The 25792-nt window shown below is 32.5% G+C and overlaps 2 protein-coding genes across 5 annotated transcripts in view; one reads left to right on the top strand and one right to left on the bottom strand.

Moving 5' to 3' along the window:
• lilli (AF4/FMR2 family member lilliputian) overlaps window positions 1–25792 on the top strand; it is a 201410-nt gene that overhangs the window by 101783 nt on the left and 73835 nt on the right. For all 4 annotated transcript variants that reach the window (XM_085196634.1, XM_085196632.1, XM_085196633.1 and 1 more), the window contains exons 3-4: window positions 13221–13434; window positions 22553–22685. In XM_085196634.1, the coding sequence (XP_085052760.1) occupies window positions 13221–13434; window positions 22553–22685 (347 nt within the window). The remainder of the gene's footprint in view (window positions 1–13220; window positions 13435–22552; window positions 22686–25792) is intronic.
• Window positions 7249–11224, bottom strand: LOC146533061 (uncharacterized). The gene has a single exon (XM_085196637.1). It carries the CDS (start codon window positions 10353–10355, stop codon window positions 7797–7799), a length of 2559 nt encoding a protein of 852 aa, XP_085052763.1. The 5' UTR covers window positions 10356–11224; the 3' UTR covers window positions 7249–7796.

Here is a 25792-nt window from a genome sequence, read left to right as displayed (position 1 = left end):
GTTCGATTACTTAGTAATTGACTTAGATTCGACTGGATTAAGTGTTTGCTGGAATTTATTACCCGCTGATATAAATTTAAGCATTTTGTTAATTCGTAGCTGATTAAATTTGATGATATATCACTACTTATAGAGCAACTTTTTTTTCATTTTTTCCAACAAATTTCCTAGTGTTGTTCCTTATCTATTTATTTATATATGTGTACATGTAATTATGTATATCATACAATGAATATATCCAAATTAATATATTAGTTGTCACTTAACCACTTTCATATGTGAGACACAATTGTAGTGGCGTATTGGTGTTTTTATTTATTTCAAAGGGAGCGTATTATGGGATGCCCTCTAGGCTCTTGAATTACGGTCGATGACCTGAAGAGGGTGACTTTAGTACGCGAGGGGACTGATAAAGAATATAATATGTTGTTATTTACCTTTTTAGTATGTAACGTTGTTAGTCTTACTGGAGATTGGTTATCTCTACGATGTTGCGGAGTGAAAATTTTGATTGTTTTTTATGTTAGTAATTTGTTTATAATGAGTTAACACGAAAGCTTATATTATTACTATTTATTGTTTTATTTTAAATTGAAACTTATTTATATTAGTAACGTTATTAAATTTACAAGTACGTTAAGTCAAAACTGATTTACTTAAGCTGACCGAAAAAACTTTCATAATTTCAGTGCAGGCATCCTTGTCAGACAAATAATATGGTAAATTAAGAAGAAATAGAGCCCTCCGTAATACTTAAAAATTAAATAGTCTTTATAAAAATATACACAATAACTTAATCAAGATACAAAAAGGCAAACATGGCACACATAATGTGGAAGACCCATTTTTATTTCGTAGTTTTTCATTAACGCGCGTGGGTATTAAAACTTTAAAACGGGGACACAACTGTTCCCTCCCGCACTTTTCACTGGTTTATATCTATCAGTGTTCCCATACAATGTCTTTATATGCGACGCAAACACTACAAAGGGTTGGATGATATTTTATTATTTATAAGAGACTAATGTTGTGTTTTCCTGTTTATTTTATATCTATCTAGCTCTACAGGTAGTTTATATTTTGTAAATCGTAAGTAAGATAATATATTTAAATTAATATTGTGATTTTTTAATTATATTACAATACGTTTAAATGTTAAAAATGACTAATTGGCGCTTTAATTAATATTTCAATTTATTTGTTATAAATTTTACGGAATATGTTTAGTACTAAATCTTGCAGCTCAAATGTTGTCATCGTAGATATTTTTAGTACAAATAGTAGTTACTGCGTTAAATTATTTAATTTTCATAGAGATTTCAAATTTTCTTTTCAATAAAATAAAGCTTATCTTATTTGATGCTGATTGGTTTTAATAATATAATTGAAATTTATAAATATAATACAATGAAATAATAATTGATCCACTCGTACTGAATTTTTTAATAAAAAGGTCCAACTAAATTTATTCATTTAACATCCGATGAAACCACTATCCGAGGAGCTTAATATTTTTATTGGTCCCGAGTTTTTATGAAGGTTTTTTTCTTTAAATGTCTTCTCGGTATACGTCCATGAGCAATCAGGTAGTTAGTGTCAAGTAAAAAGATAACGACTAAGAATCGTCGTTTTTTATTGTTCCTTCTCCAATTGTTAAGTGTCTCGCACTATACAAAGTTGTATTGTTAATTTAAACAAATATACCGTTTTTCTAAGAATTTAATTAATAAATTATTATATAAGTTTTCACTGTCGTGCAGTTGGAAAGTGTTAAATTGAATGCAATGGATGTAGGTTCAAATTTCATTGCGGGTGATCGAGATATAAGTTTAATACTTTTTTTGCTAAGAAATAAGTAATGTCGTAAAAGTTAAAGGAAGAATCGGAGTGATTTTATTTTCTCTATGACTCGCTTCTTAATAATGCGAAAGTTACATAAAGATAGAAAATATAAGATTTTATTAATTAACGACTTTAAGAAACAGATGATGAAATAAGCATATACCTATAGGTTTTAAAAATTATGAAGCAAGAGTAAAAGCTTGAAGGTTTTGTGATAAATTATATATTAAATATATATTTATTTGTATCTAATCCTGTAATATCAGGTCTAATATATCTATTAATTACTTATTTATTTAATATATAATGACAGCCCTATATGCAAAAGAATTAGTTACATAATCAGTTTTGGTATTAATTTTGTTTATCTTTGATTGAATAGCAGCCAAAATTCATGGCCAGATAACGCGGAAACAGGGACATAGCGTGACGAGCTCGCCTTGACATAGCTTTAATTCATTTCATTACATCAAAGTTGTTTTTTGTTCTTTTTTAATTAAATATTTACATACACTTTTAATATAAATACTTATATACTTCAATAAATAATTTTTCATATAATTCGCATACTTCTACCACTGCGATGCACAACCAACTAAAACACTAATTTATTTATTTTTCTATGACAATATTTCTTATATTATTTTTATACAGGTTAACATCTACAGGTATAAGTGACAATCGAATTAAAAAATAACACGAGTATTCAAATTAATATTAATATGTTCATTCTTTTGTCTACGTTATAATTAATTACCGTTCCACCGCAGCGGGCGCGTGATATTTTAAATATAATACGTTCTGTTAAAATTGATTGCGATAAAACTATATACAAACACGATAAATTTCACAAAGCGGGCGGTTATCAATCACTCGATAGTTAGTCCTATAATGGCGGCCGATAGGACATACATAGCTGACAATACCGATTGATCGTTTATACCGTACACGGGTACACCACTTACATTGATGATTTCGATATAAACAATTCATTTATGCGTCAACTAAACCAGCGATGTTATTGTCTCGGTGAAGCGAATGCAGAAACCCGTTCAGTGCGTTAGAGCTGGTACCTACTTGTACGTTCTCGACTCTTAAAACCTTAGTTTGCGACTGTGCAAGGCAACGCTGACAACGCAGAATGTGGCTCAAGTCCCGCGTTACGTACGCTCAATAAGATATTACGCCCGTTGATGTATTCTCTTCGGTCTACTTGACTCTCTCTTGGTGTTCTCAAGTTTCTATAATGATTGTACTTAGGTTTGGAACTGCTAATTTGAGTTTTGAAATTTGTGTATTTTACGTAGTAGATGTAAATAAGATTGTATTAAAAACTTTTGATAAACAATTCAAAAAATAATATCAATCCACTTTTGGTATCTATTAAATATTTCAATACTTAAAAAAATTTTACGTGAACTATTTTTATTTAATATGGCTCAGTGCTAAACATTGAGAAGTATGTTTGTTTGTCCAAAGCTGCTCACTGTATAAACAGTTATCCAAGACTAAGTTTAAATAAACTCTTGGAATTTTCTACTTGTAGCCATTAAAGAGACAGAGACGGTTAAAGTTAGTTGGATAGTAATGTTGCTTTAGAGATATTAAAATGTACGATCTTATCAGAGGATCTCGACTGTACCATTGTACGCCTTTGTTATAAACTTACAATTGATAGTGTAGTGCTCTCTGTGACACCATTCTGGACCGGTTTAGTCGACTGAACTAATTACTTGGTTTAGGTTAAGCACTCCACGATCACGGCTTTAATATGTATAAAATAATACTTACTCAAAAATAAAATTGGAATTTACAATTTATAAAATGATGAATTCCAATTCATGAAATGACTTTTACTTTCACTAGAATTATGATAAATATTTCCATGTATGGTTATTTACGTACTATCATACCTATTCATCATAATAAATCGACTGACCATATTCCGTCTTTGTGGTTACATACAACACGTCAAAGCGTTGTCCTCAATGTATAAAATATTACAACGCTGCTCGTCTCCCGTATTTTTAGAATAAGTTGATTCACAATCACGTATTATGTATTTTTTAAATTTCACGCTTTATCCCGCAATTTATTTATTTAGCAAGGTAGAACTGGCTGAACTGGTAGAGTGGCGGAGCTCAACGCCGCGCTTTGTCTTGACAGAACCAGCAAACGGAAATAATTCTTTCCCCCCGAGTGGGGGGATAAATATTCCCACAATAAGATTCTAATATGTAATCTAAGAATGAAGGTGAAATCATCTCAAATATGCCGATGATTTTTCTTCATTCTAACATCCGTTTCTAATTTTGTATCCTGTATATACCTATCCTATATATGATTGTAATTCTACTGACGCCTTTCTGTTATTCGTTTTCTTATTAAAGTATATGACTATGACTTGTGTTGACCTTTAATAACTGCAATATAACAATAACGCTCGCTTCAATATAAAAAGTAAAAGTTTGTTACGCGATACACGAAAACTCGTATAAAACAGATAAGGAACTTGATTGAATCCACATTACTTTCACCTTAGCGGAACGTCCCATTTTTATATAGTAAAAACTATGAAAATATAAAATGTATTCCTTCGTATGAGTATTAGGTATGTTAATAATGTGACGGTTCTTAAGTTTTATTTTTATTACTTTCAACAATTCTCTTTAACTAAATAAATAACTTTTAAAAAAATAAATATGTGCCAGACTCCAGAATTCGGTGGAAAGTGGGGAACGGAAGTGTTTTATCAGGAATGGTGTGTCTTAGCACAGGTTTTCACAGTTCCCAATAAAAATATATAAATAAAATAAATCGTAATAATATCATTTTTTACTTTTTACCTTAAATAAAAAATCTTTTAATAAACAAAATCGGTTTCTATGTGTTTGTGTTATTATAACACTCTACGCTTGCCGTCTTGCGTCTCTATCTAACTAATTATATTTCCTTGCAAATCGCAAATAACTTGATAGCGCAAGACTTACGCGAGAACGAATGTTATAATTTGTGCGCGACGGCCATTCTTAGGAATTACACCTGGCTTGGGTACCTAGTACCCACCAGTAGTAGGTGCACTGCGCTATCTGGATGCGCTGGACGTCGTATATAATAATGTTTTATGTACTAACTAACTGTAAGAGAGAGTGTGCTCTTTATTTATCAAATGGTTTATTATTTGCATTTTTAAAAACAGTTTTATATATTATGTTCTTTTTTATTTTTTTATCTTTAGTTTTTTTCCTCGTTTATAGATAGCAGGGTAACTAATGGGACCCTAAGCTAATACAATATATTTCTCACGCGCTGTCCAATTTTAGAGACAATTTTTATTTAGTGGCAGAACTCAACGCCGCTCTTTGTCTTCTTACCACAACAAGAAAATTAAAAATTTTCTCGCAGCATATTGTGTTTACTACGTTTTTTTATGAGCCATCGCTTTATGCTGTCTCTCGATTTAGTTTTTGATTCTTTCGGAACATCATATTGAATTTAATGTAGAGGGAATCGTAGATAAGGCAAATATTTATTATCTAGTTATTATGGAAGTAATAGAAACATAGAAGTATCATCTTTACCTCTGTATTTTAATTTATAATCATCATTATATCAGGCTTTTTTTCACGATACTGTACTGTACTTTTTAAATGACTTAGTTGAAAATATTGAATATTAAGAATAATTTCTGAACTCCGTAAATCATATATCATTCAATAAACTCGTGTAAAGTTGATATTTACACATATTGTACACATTTGCATCTATTTGGTTCATGTTTACGGAACAATTTATGATGAATTATATTGGTTGGTAGTGGTGGTAACATTGCAAGTAATTTTATGTTGCGCGTCCTAACCCTTCCCTCCTGGCGCGCTTCCAGCGAATACAACTCATCTTTATTACTGCTATTCAATAGAGTTATCGGTTTTTACTAATACTATCTTAAACTTTTATTATTTCAACCGCTTTTAAATGGCCGTTTAATGTGTTAGTGGAATATTATTAGACGATTGCGATTTCTAACTGTTTTTTGTGTAATATATTTGTGAGGCCACTGTGTGTGATTGTCGTGACACGATAGTTATAGGTTTGATGTCCACTCGTAAGAGTTTCTAATTTGGGCAGTGTTTACTTAACACTAGATGTCTTAACTCTGAGTACCGTGTAATGTCGTTTTCCATTGGACGCAGTAGCCACATTTAAGTCTTAAATCAGAACACTAATTATATTCACTACGCCCTAGAGACGCGTACAAACTCATCTGTTTGCACGAAATATTAAACGACATCTAATAACGTAGATTACACTTAACAAATAGTTGCGAATGCGTCACACGAACAGGCATTCGAAACAACGACGGCGAAGTTAATTAAACACAGGTACACCGCGCATCCACTTTAATCTGCTTGCCTAATACACTGTTTGATTTTGTCGACGAATATACAATATGTAGAGGTTTTATCATTTTTTACCCCCGATGAAAAAAGAGGGTAGTTTTAAGTTTGAAGTGTCTATATGTTTGTCTGTGGTATTCTAACTCCCAAAACAGTGTACCCGTTTTGGGAGTAGAACTTAATATTTATTATCATTATTTTTTTCACATCCTCACTCTGGTAACAAAGGAAAGCGCAGCGTTAGGTTACGCCGCTAAGTACCTACTCAATGTTGCAAAAATTGGATGCATGGGGTGCGTAGTGTCTTAGTTCTCTTTTCTTCTCTGCCTACCCTGCTATACCTATACGCGATACGGCGTGAAGATATTATCATAAACTTTTAAATTTTAAATGAAAATGCAAAACCCACTAATAAAAGCTAGTATTACCTATGAAAGGACGAGTACTGTACTCATTACTCAAATAGCACGAGATAGCGTAACTAAACGGTGCCATCTCTGTATGGGGCGTAAATAAGGCGATAATCGATACGTTTGATTTGCATATCCTGTATACGTTTAAAAGCATTGCAACTCTGCTATTTCACTAATACGTTGTCTTATCTCTATGTTTAGTTATTTTTAGGTGATATATTATTAATTGTAATAGAAATATATTGGTTTAAATAGATAATGCTAATATTATTAGTATTAATCGTTATATATATCCAACCATTGTATCATTAACTCTTTTTAGTTCAGGTTAGTCTTGGTAGGCCAGAAGTCACAGGTCCCACTGAAGACCATTTCACTCTTGGTTCCAATTTTGTGTATATGGGTGAATATACGCTATTTGATTTTTTTGTGTCCCAGAAGGAAATTTAATCTATTCTATTTAATATTTATAATTTCGCTATTTGACACTATTTTGAAATTTGTAATCATGGGGGCCAGACGATTTTCTCATATTTTTGTGTTTTATAAGCACCAGAGGAAAATGTGTTACCAGAGGAGTGACACTACTGGCAGAGTAGTGACAAATTGAACCAGGAAAGTGACACACTATTGTTATAAGCTGAGCAAGGAGACTTATATTAATTAAAACACGTGAAAATTATATTATTAGAATATTTTTTATTATATAAGATACATTCAGTCTTCATAATTTCTTAATGCAACCTTATTATTATTATATTAATATTAATAGTTTTTTAATGCTTAAATTTTCAATACCCGTTTAAAATAACAGAATGAAGTATATTCTGCTTATTAGTCTCATCTGAGATGAAAATAACAGTAAATATTACTGTTTGATAGTTTTTCATTATAAAACAATCTTATTGTACTTTAATAATACTGTAATCTTAATCTACTAAAAAAAAACAAAAATGTAAACTTCTTTCACAAAACAAAACAATAGTACTAGTTAATGATACATCTATCAGTCTCGAGGTTATTTAAACAACTTAAAAAATATCAGTCTACAGTATACATGAACTTATTCATTTTTGCAAAGAACAGAATCAACAATTTTCGCGTAAGTAAATATTTTATACTTACATACTGAACAATCAATTATTTACTTTTCAAAAACATCAATTGGCTTTGGAAACTGGTAAAATACTCTGTTACCTTTCATAAATATATTGGGCACTGGTAATATGGCCAAGATCTGTTCCCATTTAACATCAGACATATCATTGTCGTTTATTTTAAAAAGGGTACCATCTTCATTGGAGACTTTTAAAAATGTAACTCTGATGTCTCCTTCTTCTTCATCGAAATCTGATGAACATACACCAGCATATCTATATTTTTTATTATTTATTTGGTATTCCACAAGAACAAAATCTCCATTCTTAACAGACATAGGAGTGTTTGCATTAACTATATCAGATGAATTAATTAGATGCGTAGATGTATGCGCAACCATTTCATTTGGCACATCTTCCTCAGAATTAGTATATGCTGCAGCAACATCCAATTTATTTTGTTTTTGGGGGTATTTAATGTCGCCTAAGTGGAAATGAGGACAAAAATTGCTACAAAAGCAACTGAGGCTCTTCATGTACAACGTATTGTCCAAACAGTTTCCTCGTACTTGATGCACTTTTAATGTACCAGTGAAAAGTTTAATATTTGGTTTATTATCTTTCAGTATCTTTTTTTGAAAATCAATTTCTTTTTCGGTTATCACAAATATATGAATGCCGGGACAGTTTTTATCTAATTCGGTAGCAAAGTCGTTAATGGTAGCTATGTCAGTCCCTAAAGCAACAATTTTGTCAGCGATACGTTTACATGTTGCTCCGATACCATCTGGAGCTCCTTTGCCATGCCCGGCTTCATGGTAATTCCATGTAAAATGAAAAATATTTGGATATGTTTCAGTCAATTTACAAATTAAGTAAAAAAACATATCTTTGTTACGGTACTGAGTAACTGGACCATCGCTTAAAAAATGAATGTTTTCTACTGAAGAAGGAAGGAGTTCCATGACAGGTTTCAAATGAGCCCAGATCACAGGTACATTATGGCTTAAGTTTTCTGACACTGTGGCGAAACATTTTGTTTCTCCCTTGGTATATAAGACCACAGTGTGCAGACTTATTTGCGTTCGTGACCCACCAAAATGGAATGATTGAACCTCTGAAAAATATTTTGTATTATAGTTTTCTGAAAAGTCCATATGGATCACAGCATCTTTATCAGTTAAGTTATCTTTTAGTATTTTAATTGTTTGATATTGATGAACTATATTTGCTTCATGCTTTAAAAAAATATCAAGATTTACTTCCAGTTTCATCACAATGTCTTTTGGAGCACAGTTTGATGTTATCTTGGTATATTTTCGAACTCTGCGTTTTTTTTTAGTTTTCGTATCAAAAATATCCTCTACAACACATTGCCATGAAGAATGTTTGATCAAAACAGAATTGTCGAACTCATAATAATATATTGAACGTCTTTTGCAGTTAAGGCATTCTCGCATAAGACAGTTTTCATTGAATCGATCGCAACATAAATAATTAAGCACACTCTGATAGCTTGGAAAACTTATAATGTGTGCCTGTTTTAGGGAAGTCAAGGTTAGCTCCATGTTTGCATGAGTTATACATAAGCAAGTGTCTCTTTGGTGGATGTTTGGAGATACAACCCAAAAAGGTCGTAGTTGGCAAAAAAGTGTGTAACTTATCTTTATATTTTTTGTTTTTATAAATTTGGTGTGAAGATTTTTTATGGTATCCTGTAACAATCTCTTCTGTTTTTTTATTTTACCTTTTGTAATGCAATCTTTTTTACCTGGGCATAGTTTACTATTGCAGTCTTCTTCCAAAAACTCTACGACTATTTTCTCTAACTTCAATTTCGTTTTATCGTTTCTTGTCTTCCGTGTCATGTCTAACAAACTTTTATTTGCATTAGAAGACAGTCTTACAGGTTTCATATTAATTTCGTTCAATATTTTGTATTTCTTGACTATTTTACCACTTAATACTTTTTTAAATATTTTCTTTTCATTGTCATTCGTTGTCAAATTCATATTTTCTTTGAGTTGATTTTGGATCACCTCACTAAATAATAGTTTTTTCTTCACCTCTTCTACTTTCTCTTTATTATTGCTTTGTAAAAGATCGGTCACTTTTGAGTTTGGAGTTATTTCCTGTTTTTTGATGCGCAATAGTTTCTTTTTATAGTCACGTACCTTTTGACGTAATTCTTTAATTTCATTTTTTTGTTTTTGTATAAGCTTATTTCGTAGTTTCCGCTGAGTTTCTGATCGCCTTTTAGCAGCCACAGCAATATTGTTTTGCGGAATTGGAGGTAGGTCTTCGTGATCAGACTCTGGTGGTGTTACTAAAAAGCTTGTATTTGATTGTAGCTTCACGCGACTTCTATGTTTTCTAGTCTTCTCTCTCCATATTTTTCTAATTGCCTTTTGTTCCCTTTTAGTCATATCATGTATGCTCCTAATTTGTCCCTTTTCTTTTTTCTTTTGGTATTGCAGCCTTTCCTTTTCTTTTAATTCTGCATTTTTAATCGGATCATTTTTAATTTTTTGATAGCGTAATCTTTCAGCTTGGCGCTTTTTTTCTAATCTCTCTTCTTTTGTTTGCTTTTTTTTAACATTCACCATGATGTCTGATTATGCTTCAATATCTAGAAGAAATAAAATAAAGCCTTAACACATTAAATATTCATCGAAACAGAATTTCGTCACTTCTCTGGCAATCATGTATTTCCTCTGGCATTAAATTTGGCACAGAAGTGACGCCAGAGAAGTGACAAAATCGTATATAACTTACAAAAATAACATCACTCGATTTTCGCACCACAGTTTAACGTATCACATGACATTTACACACAATAAACCTTGTATTGAGCAAATAAACAATTTTGTAACAATAAAATACGAAAACATATGCTTACCAAAGGAAATACTTCAACGACTGGCACAAGCACACTCTTTGAGATTACTTCGCAAACTGATGCAATATTATTTAAGTTTTGCTCGAGACCGTTAGCTTGTTAATAACTTCACACTGTTCTACGCGCGTAGTTCAAGGTCAAAATATACATCGGCGATTTTAAGTGAATATTTTCTTTTTTAGAGTTTCGCCAGATGAAGTGACGTATTTGTAACATGTCATGAAAAAAAGATATTTCTTTTTATATTAATAAATATTTTTACCGTGTATTTTGATTAAATATGTTTCGATGTTTATAAAAGTTAGTGATAGTTTAAAAATAAAACATATTTTTATACATATTCAAAGTATATTGCCGTTCAATCATTATAATGCATTAATGGGAAGGCCACAGGAGTATACATTTTTAACTTTTTAAGCTAATAATGCTTTTAATTAAACAATTATCGTGAATAGACTAAATGGTCCAGATAAAAGGCCAAGTTATTTATTAGCAAAGCATAGAAAAACAATCATATAATACGGTCTACATAATTTTTTTCTATAGACCATTGAAATTCAAATAGCGTATATTCACCCATATTTCAATTTGAAATTTGTATATTTCGTCTGTTCGTCATAATTTGACGGCTACCGTTAAATATAATAAGTTATAGCAAATTAAAATGGCGTTTGCTTAATGTTTTTTTTTCCCAATATTATTGAGTTATTGATTATTCGGAAATATAATTCCATACGGCATAAGGTTCTCACAATCTTAATTAAGAATATTTATAAAACTAGCAATAATTATAAAAAAAATTAATTTGAAATATTTGGCAATACGATAATCGATCTAGCCATAGCTACGCAGTGATAGTGGACGGTGGTGCCCGCTCGCATACTTGTGTCGTCCGATAACCGCGATCTACCCAAATCTGTGGTTGTTATACGCGGTCGACGTTATTATGTGCTATGCTATATAAATCACTGAACTGTACGTACATACATATATTGTTTTCATATACATTTGCCGAATTGGTTCAAAATATTTAAATAATTCTAAACTATTAGAGTAATTATTCAATAGTAGTAGTAGAATAAGACTTTTTCTTGAATCACTCTGAGCTCACTAATGGGAAAACCGCAATTAAATATGTTGCGTTGCTTAAAGTATCCAAACGTAAACCCACTCTATCCTATACGATACATCCCGATTATTTTATATATAATATATATTTATTTCTCAAAAACAAAGATAGTCTGGAAAATTCATTTCAAAGCTACAAATTCCGGAAATAAAGTTTACCGATCTACCAGATATTGGTTCAAAATATCCCCAATATCAATTTGGCTCTACAGAATTTCTCCACACCGTACGAAATAGGATAATAGTGTAATACGATTGATATGGCAATGCAAGTACCTATGCAGTGAGTGTACGGTCCGCTCTATGGGAGGAATTACTGCGGAATCCGGCTAATCCATTAACCTATAGAGATGTCAGAGCAAGATTGAACTATGTTGGTGTTAGGTGCACCGAATTCGTGTTATAATGACCGTTTGATTTGTTTTACTTGTAGATGATGATGTTTCTTATACGAATTACTTAACTAAAGAACATCATTGGGGTCGAATAATTTAAATATCCTTAAATAGTAAAATATTTGGTTTATAAAATTATTTTAGTTTTATTATAAATTCGTTGGTCATACACGTGCTAGAGGTATTTTTCAATAATTTTATTCGGACCTACTTTTTCGACTGTGCCGTTGGCGGTACGTGACTTTACCGCACATCGTATACGGTCAACGAGCGACGGCCAGTTAGGATAGGTTATGATAGTTTCTAAGACCACCCAGTAAAAGGAAGTCGAATCGGTTGGTGATACAAAGTCAAACAATCCTCTCATTAACACACTGAGCTTAATTTTCTTCAGTCTATTTAAGGAATTTATGTAAAGTGGGAAGCAATAGTGAACTAATAATAAACTTTCTATATCCAAATTCTGTTTTAGGAAGTTTATAGTGGATATAATCGTTGAAAAAAAGAATATAGGAATATTATAATATAAATAAATTGAAGAATTATTGTACACATTTGCACTATTTACCAAATTGAATACATTAATTAACTGTAAACACTAAAGTTACGCTACGCTGTCGGTTACAGGTGTGGGATATGTGCATATAGTACTCGTCAGTATAACTGAGCCAACTAGGCTACGTGTAACGAGACAGGTAGCCCTGCATGAATCCCAGATGGTAATTGTTTATTGCTTATGCTAACCATTTACACTGAAAGTTTGACTGACTGTACAAGAGATGATTTTGCAACTTGAAAGTTTGATGTTCACTCAGGGGAAATGTTAATAATTAAAAGTACGAAGATGATTTCGCTACCCTACCATATTTCTAAGGTTCGCAACTTCGCATTGTTTTACTGGATTTATGTAATATAAAGTGAATTATTAAATAGATTTACTGTATATGTAGATTAAGCAAATCTTACTATTATGGCTTTGCAGGATAAACAAAGTTAATAAGATAGATACTGATACTCAAAAAGTAATATATTTTTCATTTTTGTTCCAGGTACGACAAGTGGGACCGGGGCGGGGGTGGCGGCGCGGGCGGCGCGTGGGCGGGCCGCGAGCCTCGCGACGCCCGCGAGCCCCGCGCCGAGCCGCGCGACACGCGCGATCGCGAGCGCGACCGCGAGCGCGAGCGGCAGGCGCGCGCGCACCAGATGTCCAACGCGCACGCCGCCGAGCCCGACGCCTCGTCGCTCTTCCCGGCGCCCTTTAGAGTGAGTACTTACTTATGTATGGGGCCGGTAATATCTCTATAAGCTGTAACAACTTTTCTTTTGTAAAATGCTTTTGCTTCGAGTTACTGGGAAAATTACTTATGTATGCAAAAAATTTATTACTTTTTTTTTTTGTGAGAAATATAAATATGAACGTAATGGTACGACCATTACGATTACGAGCAAAAACATATATCAAAATATTATGACTAAAATGTTAAAGATAGTGAGTTTCATATAAAAACGGAAAACATTAAGTCATATGATTTTATGGCTAAAACTCAATTTTTTAAAAAAGATAAAAGCTTATTAATTCGAAGAGATTGTCTAGCTAGCGCCGGATTTCGCGAAACCGGATTCTCGATTTGGCAACAACATCCGCAAATTCTACTCGTACCAAATAGGCTGACATTGCAGCAAAATGTTAGAGTCTACTTGCTTACAAAGCAAACGTAATATCATTTTTAATTAGTTCTTCGTGGTTACATATTTCGTTTTAAGTAGGTACACTTTTTTCAAGTAGGTCAAGATATTTTATTCGAGCATTACATTTTTGTAAAGGAAATTAATGCAAAAGTAGCAAATTAAAGTGTGAAATGATACAAAGCGTCAAATCCCCCATGTGTACTTTAGCATATTACCCACATTTATTTGCCCAAGAAGTTTCAAATGTTCCGATCCCCGCCTGTATTTGAATTCCGCAATTCCATTTAACTTTTCATTTTCTAATCAAGGTTCCGTGTTGACTTTTATCTTTTATTTGATCGTGACACAATTTGCTATTCATAATCTGGGGCCACCGACGTCAAATTAGTCATAGAGAACACACGACGCCAATGAAAGTAACTTTCTGTCGACAAAGTTACTGTTACATACATTCGTAACGTTTATAAACATTGCATTTAATAATAGTCCAACATGCGATGTTGGTACACATAATTCACAATACTCTTTCGCTATGTCGGGCAAGTTCTTAGAAGCCTACGTCGGTCGCCCCAACTGTCGCCGAAGATCGCGTGACCGCTCGCAGTGAGAATGAAGCATGTGATTTTATGATCGTCCCCGCGTCGTGCTCGCTCGCGAGTCGCGGCAGAGATGCTGGTCTGATAGCTCCTGCTCATTTAGTTTAATGAGATCCCCCGATAGAGACGCGTACAACGGGCTGAGAGTGCGAACACTAAAACACAAACGGTTCCGGTCGAGCAAACTGCGAGCGAGTTCGAGGCCGCGGTTGTTTACGCTTTGACGTCGGTAATTACGCGCACGTACCGTCGGATCGCGAGGAAATTGTTGCCAAATCATTTACTTGTCTAATATTTACTCCAATGATAACGAGAGTGTTTCGCGCGGCTCCGTTGTGTTTACGTTGTGTGAAGTCTGTTCTGAACGTCACCGGGACGTATAACAAACTGTTTACAGGATTTCCTTTATCCGCTTGTCTCTTGAAATTTAAAATGTAGTTAAAATTAAGAGCCTCTAACATTATCTACAGTGGTTTGAATATAAATAACAAAGAATGAAGAGATATAATAGTGTTCTAAAGCGGCGCGCACGGGCGCGACCCAGTTCGCTATGCATCGAAGCGCTCCGAGCGCGCATAAACACACACCGCCGTAATTAAACCTCAATGTCTCCTCAAAGTGAATCCGATAGCGCTGCCCGCTCCGCCGCCGCCGCCGCCGCCGCCACCGCCCGCCTGTTGCTTTACTTTTTAAACTTTATATCCCACCCGAGTGTCTTTTGTTGAACGCCAGTTGAAAGGTGAATGCTTTTCTTCTGTTTGGTGTTAAACTAAAACATGGTCAATTTGGCGTGAAGGTTTACGCAAGTCTAGCAAGAAAAAAATATTATAAGCCATTAATTATTATATTATTCCCGAAATATATTAAAATTGAAATAAAATCTTAATCATTATATTTAATACCACCTAGTCTATTTATATTAACATAACGTTCCAGTGTCAAGTTCGTAACACAACACAAATGTCTGTCTGAGGTATTATTCAATCAAATAGATGTTCTGGTTGCATTTAAATAAGTGTATTTACAACCTGCAACCGGTTCCGCCGCGAGTTGCACCACCGCCGCAGTGTTTGCAGAGTCTTAGCGTCTTCTTGCCTAACTGCGTAATGAGCATCCGTATGTATGCGAAATGCGTTGGATTACTTGAATATAGTTTTTTTTTTCTATAAATTAAATGTTATCATTATTAGAGACTTTTCTTTTCTCTTTCTCGCTGTATCTCGCACAGCTGCAGTTCTTCACTCTCCGCCAGAATTAGAGCGTGTTGAGCGGCAAAACTCAACGCCACTCTGTCTTTCCAGATCAGGAAAATGGGAGTTATTCTTTTGCTTGAGTAGGTTTCGAACCCATAATTATTGCGTCAGTCAGTCCCACACGCTCTACGATAGGGCGCTCTAAATACTGTGTATACTTTACTATATAGTTTTTAGTTTCTCCGTTGTCCTTTTGTAGACTAGGTATTCAGGATAAATGTTGTAAGCGATGCATTATTAATGTTTGTTTAAGATAGGTATAGCGATTATTTTAGAATTAACTTGCATACTTGTAGGTATAGTTATTTTCTTTCGCAAGTGAGGATAATTATAAAAACATTAGAGCTGTTGACTGTGTACTATATGACAAATTATATACTGACGTCTGTGTTGCGTAATATATTTTAATTCAATAGAATCTACTATAGATTAAGCTTATGTTCCTTAACTCTTAACTTATCGTATTTGAAAAGTTAAGATTTAAAAGTAAATATGGAATACATTGAGGTAATAAAAATTCATTTCAAAATGCTTCGTTTTATACTAACAAATAATCGCAAATTCTGACTTTTTAAAATTATTTATTATGAATTATTAAAAACTTATGTTTTGGCAAACTCAAAACTGTAATTGTAAATTGTAATTAGTGTTCTCAGATAAAAATTGATAGAGCAGATATATTGATAGTAGTTTGTTTGTTATTTAAAAGAGGATGGACGTCGAATGGCTCGGAGTGGACAGTGACGCTTATCGACGTCAACTCCAGTTCAGGAGCGACGTTTAATTGGTTTTACTTCTTTGTAATAAACGTATGCAATTTATTTGTGTATACATTTTACATACATATATGTAGGTGGTTTTAGTTTCAAGCTGTATCCCGCAAATAGTAGGGTAGGCAGAGGGAATCTAGTGTTAAGACACTTCCGTTTCCTTCTTTTTGCCGAATTCTGAAGGCATTGCGCGTTGATTAGCGGAACCCAACGCCGCGCTTTGCTTCGTTACTAGAACGCGTAAATGAAAATATTAAATATTTCATAAATGAAATAAAGATAATATTCAAAAAATGGCATAAAGTCTAGAACGGTCTGACTTTTATTTTTTTTATCAGATTCAATTAGACGTCTATAAAACGTCTCCTTTTAGTATATTACGAGATCACTTTATATAGAACTGCTGGTTATTTATTCTTTTTATCTATATCATAAGCATTTAGTGTCATTATCAACGAGTTCTTCATTTTTTACCTTTCAGTTTCTCGTTTCAAGTAATACCTGTTTCGAGTATCACCTTGACAAGGCCACTCGGATAAATTCCGAGGTTTCCGCATACTCTTATGCACTTTATATTAATTTTTATACTCATTTAAATAAATTGCTTTTAGTCTATTAGGAATATGCATAAGAACGTTATGCGCTTATTTAATCTCGTAATAGCTCGTGTTTGATACTTATATTGTATAGTTTAAATATAGTCCGAAGATATGTGGGTTTATTTGTTGATATTGTGCACGTTTCTTATATTTTAATGAAAGCAATACCATTAATAATAGTTATTTTTAACAATAATAATATTTAAATAATAAATATGTAGGTATAGTAATTAGTTGAAGACATTTTAAATTGCCAAACAGCGCTTTATATTTGTAATGCAAATTGGCTGTCATGAATCTCGGACACGGTTGCGTTAATTTTGCAGTTCATTAATCATTTGCATGCCACGAGGTGGATACAGGGTTAGGATACAAACACAAATACAATATAGCATTGTAATACCGTACAGCGTCTAGACGGCCTCATTACAGACCGCCACCCTCGCCACCCCCCACTCTACCACTCTACACACCCTCGTCCTTGCGCAGAAAAATATTCTTTGATAATCATATTGTCTAGCGTATAGCTTTTATTTAGGAGCTCGAGTATTTCGCGATTTAATGGGAATGTCAATTTATCCCTATTATCCTCCGGTTATATGCTCACACGACTTTTTTTTTATCTGGAAATGTTGAGGTTTTTATTTGTATTGGTTTGTAACTTTTGTTGATCTGTTACCATTTGGTTTGCTTCGGTCTTTTCTCTTTATACTTAATTAAAATTTTCAGTACATTTAACTATCTTATTTTTATAGCAAACAACTTGTCACTTCAAATTCTATTGCTCTTCAAGTTACTTAGTTAAACTGCCACTTGCTGCCGAGTTAATACTTGTTATCGTCAAGACAACAGTACACCGCTTCTGCCAAATCTGCCCCAATGTAGCTAACGCCATATTAAGCCTGGCGACATAAAATTGTGCTCAAGACGTCGTCGTAGCGTCTTGTACGAGTATGTGTCGCGGAGTTTGGGCGTATCTTAGGCGCCTTAATCCATGTCTCTCTTGATAGCTATTACCACGCTGTTGCGGGTTGCCATCTCATGTCGATCATATTGTTTATTTTATCTGATTTCTTAATTTTCTTTTATGGTAACAAGAGTTTATTATGTTGATTATACTTATTAGTTTGTAAATATGAAATTTATTGTCAGATTATCCCAAATCTTATTTCTTCAAATATACTGGATTATATAGTAGCTATTTATCTACTATTATATTTAATGTGCAGTATACATGTAATTAGGTGCTTTACTTATACAAACTTAGGCTAAAAAAGTTATCCCTGATATCATTCTGGCCTTGTAAATCCATTCTAAACTACACTACTACTAAAAAAAAAGTGATATTTTTAATGTATTATTTATAATGACCTAGGTTATGTAGAAACTTAGTGCGTTGTGTGCATTTGGCTCGTTATTTTCGTGCTCGTGGCCCACTGCGCCGGCCGTTGACTCTGCGGGCGCGGCGTGCGAGTGCGAGTGCGGACGATTTTACTTACGCCATTGACATGTTTATGGCGGTACCAGCTCCGCTCGCCCTCCACGCGCCCTCGTGCCGTCCGGATAGTTTTATTGAATTAATTGCACGTTTGTTTGCCTCAGCCCGGTATTTGCGGTCTATGTTTTGTTTGCTTTGATGAAACACGCCACCATTTACGGAATTTACGTTTTGACTCCTATCCTTTGTGATCTCACAGTTGCGGCCCCACAATACCTCGCGTTTATACTTTCGCGCTCCGCTATAAACTAAATTGAAAATATAAATGTTGATCCGTCGATATTTTTAGAGCAATCCCATTTTTTCCGTGTTGCATTCCTGTTTCTATTGTATATTTGCCGTGGATCGTTATGGCCAAAATGAAACAGGTCAATTCATCAGCTAAGGGAGAAAGGAACAAAGAGTTTAAAACTTAAATCTCGAAGAGTATCCAGTTTGAAATAAAAGCCAACAACTCATCATGAAATATTTTGGCAGATACAATAATAAACATTTTAAATGACTCTTTTGAGAATGCGTCCAGACAATAATGCTACTTTGTACTTACATATTATTCATTGCGTTAAGAGATATTGCTACCACTCGAGCAACATTTTGAATTTCGGTTAAAGGAAGTGATTTTCTTTTGTCCGTTTAAAATGAATTCAAGCTGTATTATTTCCAAATTAATTGTCTAAAAGATATTAAAAATGACTGTAATATATATATTCTTTTTTCAGTTTTCGTTTATATTTCCATTTCTTCGCTCTGGTGTCGAAACAAAAGCGCGGCGTTGAGTGCTGTCACTCAACACGCAAAGCCTCCAGAATTCGGCAGAAAATGGGGAACGAAGTGTCTTAACACTAAGTTCCCTCTGCCTACCCTGCTGTGTGCGTGATACAGCGTGAAGCTAATTTAATCTCACTTGTAGTAAGGTAGGCAGAGGGAGTTTTGTGTAAACACTCCGCTCCCCATTAAAATAATTAATTAACTTCAATATAGGTATTTAAAAAAATGCCGAAAATAATGTTTTATTTATATATGAACAAATAAATGAGCACGACGGCATAATAATATATTGTCTTGATGGATGAATCATATACTGAGTAACCGTAGCTATGTTTAGACCGATACGTGTCTTATATGCGTGAAGTGAATCTACCGAGTAAATATAGACTACCTAGACACGATGCGGGTGTCGAAAATCGTAAACACGGCCAGCCTTGACTGAACTGTGCCCTCGTCGCTAATTGCGATTGATACAGTGACGAAAATGCAGCTGCCTCCCGTATTCGTAATAAATTAAAAATTATACTTATATACTGTTATGTCTGACTATAATATAAAAGCTTTTGATATTTAACGAAGATAATTTTAATTTTAACCTTTTTTCCCCTAAATTACTAAAAACCTATTATAATATATCTTATAATTTTGTTTAAATAGATTGTTTCGAATTTTAGAGACTTTTTAAAGCGGTTGGTATCTTTAACGTTTGATTGCTTATTTACTAGTTATGCCACTTTGTATTGATAGGCAGATATTATATTAAATTATTAATAGCAATTGATAGGTTTAATTATAGTAGTTGTAAGTTATCATAACTTTCCTTGAACACTTAATTGATAACAAAATTAATTATAATAATATATTATACATATATTGATTAATACATATAGGTATTTTGTACAATACCGATATACAGACAAATTTGTATTTATATAAATTTTGTTATAAATTTTCTATGTACCCAATACAAAAAATAGCCTATCATTTTATTATATAGAATAGATTGAGGTTAAGTATCCAATGCAATGTAGATATTACGATATGGAAGATTAGCAAAAACATCCGGAATCGTACGACAGTAGCTGTCATTTACAACGATACGGCCAGGTTAGGTTATTTTAGAAATAAACTAAACTAAAAACTTTAACGAGAAAACCATTCATTGTTTGCTAACTCTCACAATAGATCGACAGACAGACAAAAAGTTGATTACTTTTTTCACAATTCTAATTGTAGATTAGAATTTTGAAAAAAAAAATCCATGAGTATTATTCATTTAGTAAAATAATATTCATAGGTATTTTTTTCAATAGGTAGAGATATTATTATTATTTGTTTCTTATAACATAAGTATATATTTATTTTTTATTTGCTAGTAAATAAAGTAAAGTCATGCAATAGTAACATTTTTATTGCGACACAGTAATGCGACTTGCAGCTACACTCAGAGAGGCTAATTATTTAACTTAACCAATACTACATTCGTGGTACCTTAGGCTAGTCATTCATCTTCTTTAGAGCAAAACTTTAGAGCGATATTATTCAGTATAATCCACTATAATCTTTACTAATTTTAATGTTGAGTCACATTATGATACATTGATGATTGCTGTAACTAATAATGGTACACTTTAGTATGTATTCATTAACGCCGATGCAATGCATTCGGAACGTGGCTGACTAACCCCACCTACTGTATGAAATTGTAGTCAGCCCTATTCCTACTAGAGAAGATATTGATATTTAAAATATATATCTCGAATTGATAACAGACTGGATGTTGTACTGATTGTGCTCAAAAAGTTACATTTTTCTAACATTAGAATAAAAGACGAATAATTTATTAATCCGTTTACGTCAGCTTTGATAAAATTATAATTAAACTGACTAAATCAAGAAGTAGTTACAAAATATCGTTTACGCAAGTTTTTGGACGACGTTTTTCTTCAGACTTCTTATCTGAGATTTTTTTACATACGTTCCATTAATTTTAATAAGTGTCTAAATAGCGCTAATATTAAAGGTAGCTACTAAATAAATTATCCTGACAGCGGTATTATATAAATAAAATAAAAGATATGCACATTGTCATCCTCGTGAGCAATGTAACACATATTACAGTTACATAAAAATACATATTTTATTTATATTGTTCGTAACAGGCTATTTTATTGATAGATAATGATAAATCTAAATGAACATTTTTAATGAATTTTAAATAAAACACTTCCCGTGATTACGACAAAGTTTCAAAATTAATATTCTACCATACATTTAATAGCTTTGGCAACGGAAGTTGTTTTATGTAGAGATCGTGTTAAATTAATAATACTAGCAATATTTCATTATTTTTGTAGGCATTTGTAATTTATTATTCTTTTGTATGTATATTTATTTTGAATTTAAAGAATATTATTAGAATATAAGTGTTTAATAAATAATATACATATTCAAAAGAGGCGTTGAATTCCGCCACTCAACATGCAATGCCTCCAGAATTCGGCGGAAAGTACCTACACACTCTCTCTATTTTACTGTGAACAGTGTCTTAACACGACATATAAATAATGATAAAAAAAAAACACTTTACCTGCAGCTTTGCATCTGTGATCAAATGACAAATTATAATAAAAATAGCTTTTCAATTTAAATCAGCAGTTCTTGAGATTAGAACGTTCAACCAAACAAACTCTACAACTTTTAATATTAGTGTAGATTTATATTTCGTGTGCAATATGTGAACGTGTCACCTCCGGTGTTGTATTCCGTCATCCATCACCATGTTATTTTGACATAATATGTCATTACTGTTATATATTTTTTATTCATGAGAATAGGTCCACCGAGGTGGTCCTCACTTGTCTCGATAAACAAGATTTACTTACGGCGAAAGCCTTATTCACTTCAGTAATTTTGACGTCGATCCTAACTAATACGTTGTGATGTTCTACGTATATTAATATAAAAGCAAAAATAATAAATGTTCAGTATGTTTGTTTTGTATGTGAAATTTTCACTTCTGTCTGTTTGTAAATGACATTGAGCGAATTTATGTAGCATTTGATCTCATTCGGCTAAATTTACTCGGCCTTGATTTGTCGACTTTACTAACATAAATGATCATTTTTAGATGGTTATTGTATACAATATAAGATATATATTTTTATTATTTGTGTACCATATTTCTAATATATTTGTATTGTTTCAGGTGACGGGCAATAGGGACCGAGTGAGTCAGCAAATTCAAATCAAACTCGGCGACTACCGGCTCGCGCAAACCCTACTCGACGACCCCAGCAAGTCCATCGGAATCTGCGCTGAACCCCCAAGTCCCGCTCCATGTAAGTACTAATTATTATAACTTAAGAAATATTACTTGAATTTCTGTACAGATATTATGACGGTTTATATGATATTTAGTAAATATCAGTAATAATATCAATTTACGTATAGAGTAATTTTTAATTACAACTTTTTATAATTGCTATAAATAATAATCTGTAGGTACGTTAATCGGGCGCGCTCAAAGCGATACCCGTAATCATCGCAGCTCACCCGAATAAAGTGAAATAATGGAAACTGCATAATAAATCTGTTTTAACGTCGGCCTCGACGTGCATTATGTCTCAAAATATCTTTAACATTTCCCTTCTATCAAGGCGAATTGAAGATTTCTGGTTTTTGAAACGATTTTCTGAATTGCGTATTTCATGTTTTGGATATATATTTTTTTCGGATTTGGTTTTGGTTTTGGATTGTGATTATTTACTATTTAGTACAGTAAGTACATTTATTTTTGTATATCATGTACTTTTTTCATTACATGAAACGAATGTGCGATTAAATAACTACGATGGCAACGATTATTGTAAAGAAATTCTTATAAATTATATTGTACATTATTTCTTTATAAAATTAAGCGTCGCGTCTAAATTTTAATAAAACTCGCTAAATCACAATTGAAGATTCCCAAGGGAAATGTTCAACAACCTAAATATTATGTAGGTACTGTAATTTCGTTATTGTATCGTTATTATCTTTTTCATATTTTTCTGAAAGTCGCACGCAATTTTAGTGTTGAGACTCTCCGTTTTTCCAATGTAGTTTTTGTGATAATTTTCATATATAGGGTATCTATCTACCTGTATCGCGTACTGCCAATTTATATCTTGATATGTTGCCAAAAGTGTTATGTTGTTTGCCATTTTGAACTATTGATTCGCCGGAACCGTTTTCGAGTGTTTGACAATTTTATTATTATGTCAATCTTTATTATTCCAATTGGCTACATTCACGTACAATAAGAAAATTTGGTAGATTTATGTAGGTAACACTCGCCATCCATTTGTTTTATGCTTATAAAAATGTTAAGCTGTAGTGAAATTGTATTTTCTTGAATTGTATTCTTCATTCAAAAGAATGAAATGAGATCTAGATTGAAATGCAAATTATAATTTATTATGTTTTTTTATTAACTATATTATTTTTTTGCATTTTTATGTTAGGTACTATAAATTATTCATAACGTTTAACCAAGTTTAATAATGCTCTCGATCAAGCGTCCAGAACCTTTTTCTATTACAGCTTATTAAACTTATCCGTTAAAGTTTTTAATCTGCCAGCGCACAGTAACTACGATCTATATAACGGAGTAATTTCGTTTGATCTATCGCGAAGTCGCGGACATTCTCAAAGGGTTCAAAGATTCCCGAAGTCGTTCAAGTAGAAATTCGATTTTGCAGCGGCATTCAACCAGTATGATGAAACTGTGTTTGGATTTTGTGTAATAAGTGGGAATTTTGCTGGTATATTTTGGAAAAGGGATTGTTTTTAAATAAATAATTTAGGTTAGATGTTTATTAATTTTATTATGCGTAACTGACTATCAATGGATTTATATAAACTTCATTTTATTAAAAATATGCTTATTTATATAAATAAATATACCTGCCTACCCTAGAGTTTGTTATTTATGAAATTTACAAGTTATGTTTCGTAATTGTGGCAAAAAAAAACGAAATAAAAAAATCACAAAATTTAAATAACAGACTAGTGATTATGCGTTGATTTCAGTGAAAGCACTTTAACAACTTTTATATCCAGATTACACACAGAAAAGATAATTCAGCAACATTACCATAACAAAGGCTAAGTTATTTGATACGCGGCCGCAGTGGAATCTTCAATTTTTCAGGTGAAACAAAAAAGGAATACTTTCGGGCTTGTCTCGAGAAGCCTATTTGCATAATGGCTCATTTGAGATATTCATACTTCGTGTATTTTGTTTCTATGCTTTGTTATGTAATGAAATGTATTCATTACATAAAATGCATTAATTTACTATTTATATAATGTTATGTAATTTTGGTATTGTAACTTCTCATAGCTAGTTATTAAATGTTACTACTTAACTGCAGCAAATCGTTGAAGTTTAGGAATAGTTTTAGATTGTATTGAGATTGAAATATTCGATTGGCCAGATCGATTAAAAATTTTAATAAGAAAACAATCCAATTAAATCCACATTTTAAAATTAATATATAAAATATTCAAAACCAAAATACACTTATTTAAAAATGAAATTTTTTTTGTAAATGAAAATATCAAAAACATCGTCGCGAAACTTTCCAATCTAATTAAACGTCAAATAGAGACCGCTAAGGCCCAATGGACGCCATATAAATGCTAATTAGCGAGTTCCTAGTATCGTCGCATTATAGATGCCAGTTTATAAGTAATTGACGATTCGAAGAAAATATTTCTAGTTCTTTGTTCCGAGACCTATATCATTTATTTATTACCTATTGTTGATGTTTTTTAATTTTATGCTCTGTACACTAATGTGTGTTATAGCATAATAGCATAGAAGTGGTTTTTAAGGGTTATTCTTTAGTTATTTACAGTAAAAAATTTTTTTCCATAAATTTTGAATTCAAATGAAACAATTATTAACTAAATTATCGAAATATATGGTACAAATTAAAGTTAAATTTTTAATTATTAAAAAATAAACAACTTTTATTGAAGTAACTGTAGTGAAGCTTATTTTTTAAATAAATAATTTCACCTTTCATTGAAAAATAACGTCACTGTGTCACAACACTACGGTACAATATCCTATATAAAATTTAAAAGGAAACAACGTATCCTGAAGGCATTTTTTATGTAGCGATTTATTGGTAGCGCCCCTGGCGTTGAGTTGCGGCCTCCTAATAAATGATTCAGCGTGTTGTTCGCACTGCATTGTCACGCTGATGACAAGTCACGACACTGTCTTTTTTTTCATATTACATATAGTATGTTTAGACTGACATTTTAGCCATTTTTGTATGTTTTTTATGTTTATAGCTTTGTTTTATTTTTATCGGTTCTTTTTATATTATTGCTTATTTGATTTTGAAATGTTCTTCTAGAACTGAAAGAAATAGTGAACTCCGACATAAAAGTA

This window comes from Heliconius melpomene, chromosome 13, assembly GCF_056956725.1.
Source record: "Heliconius melpomene rosina isolate 202511_hmr_F chromosome 13, ASM5695672v1, whole genome shotgun sequence".
Lineage (NCBI taxonomy): Eukaryota > Metazoa > Arthropoda > Insecta > Lepidoptera > Nymphalidae > Heliconius > Heliconius melpomene.
This window is presented reverse-complemented; position numbering and strand designations above follow the sequence as displayed.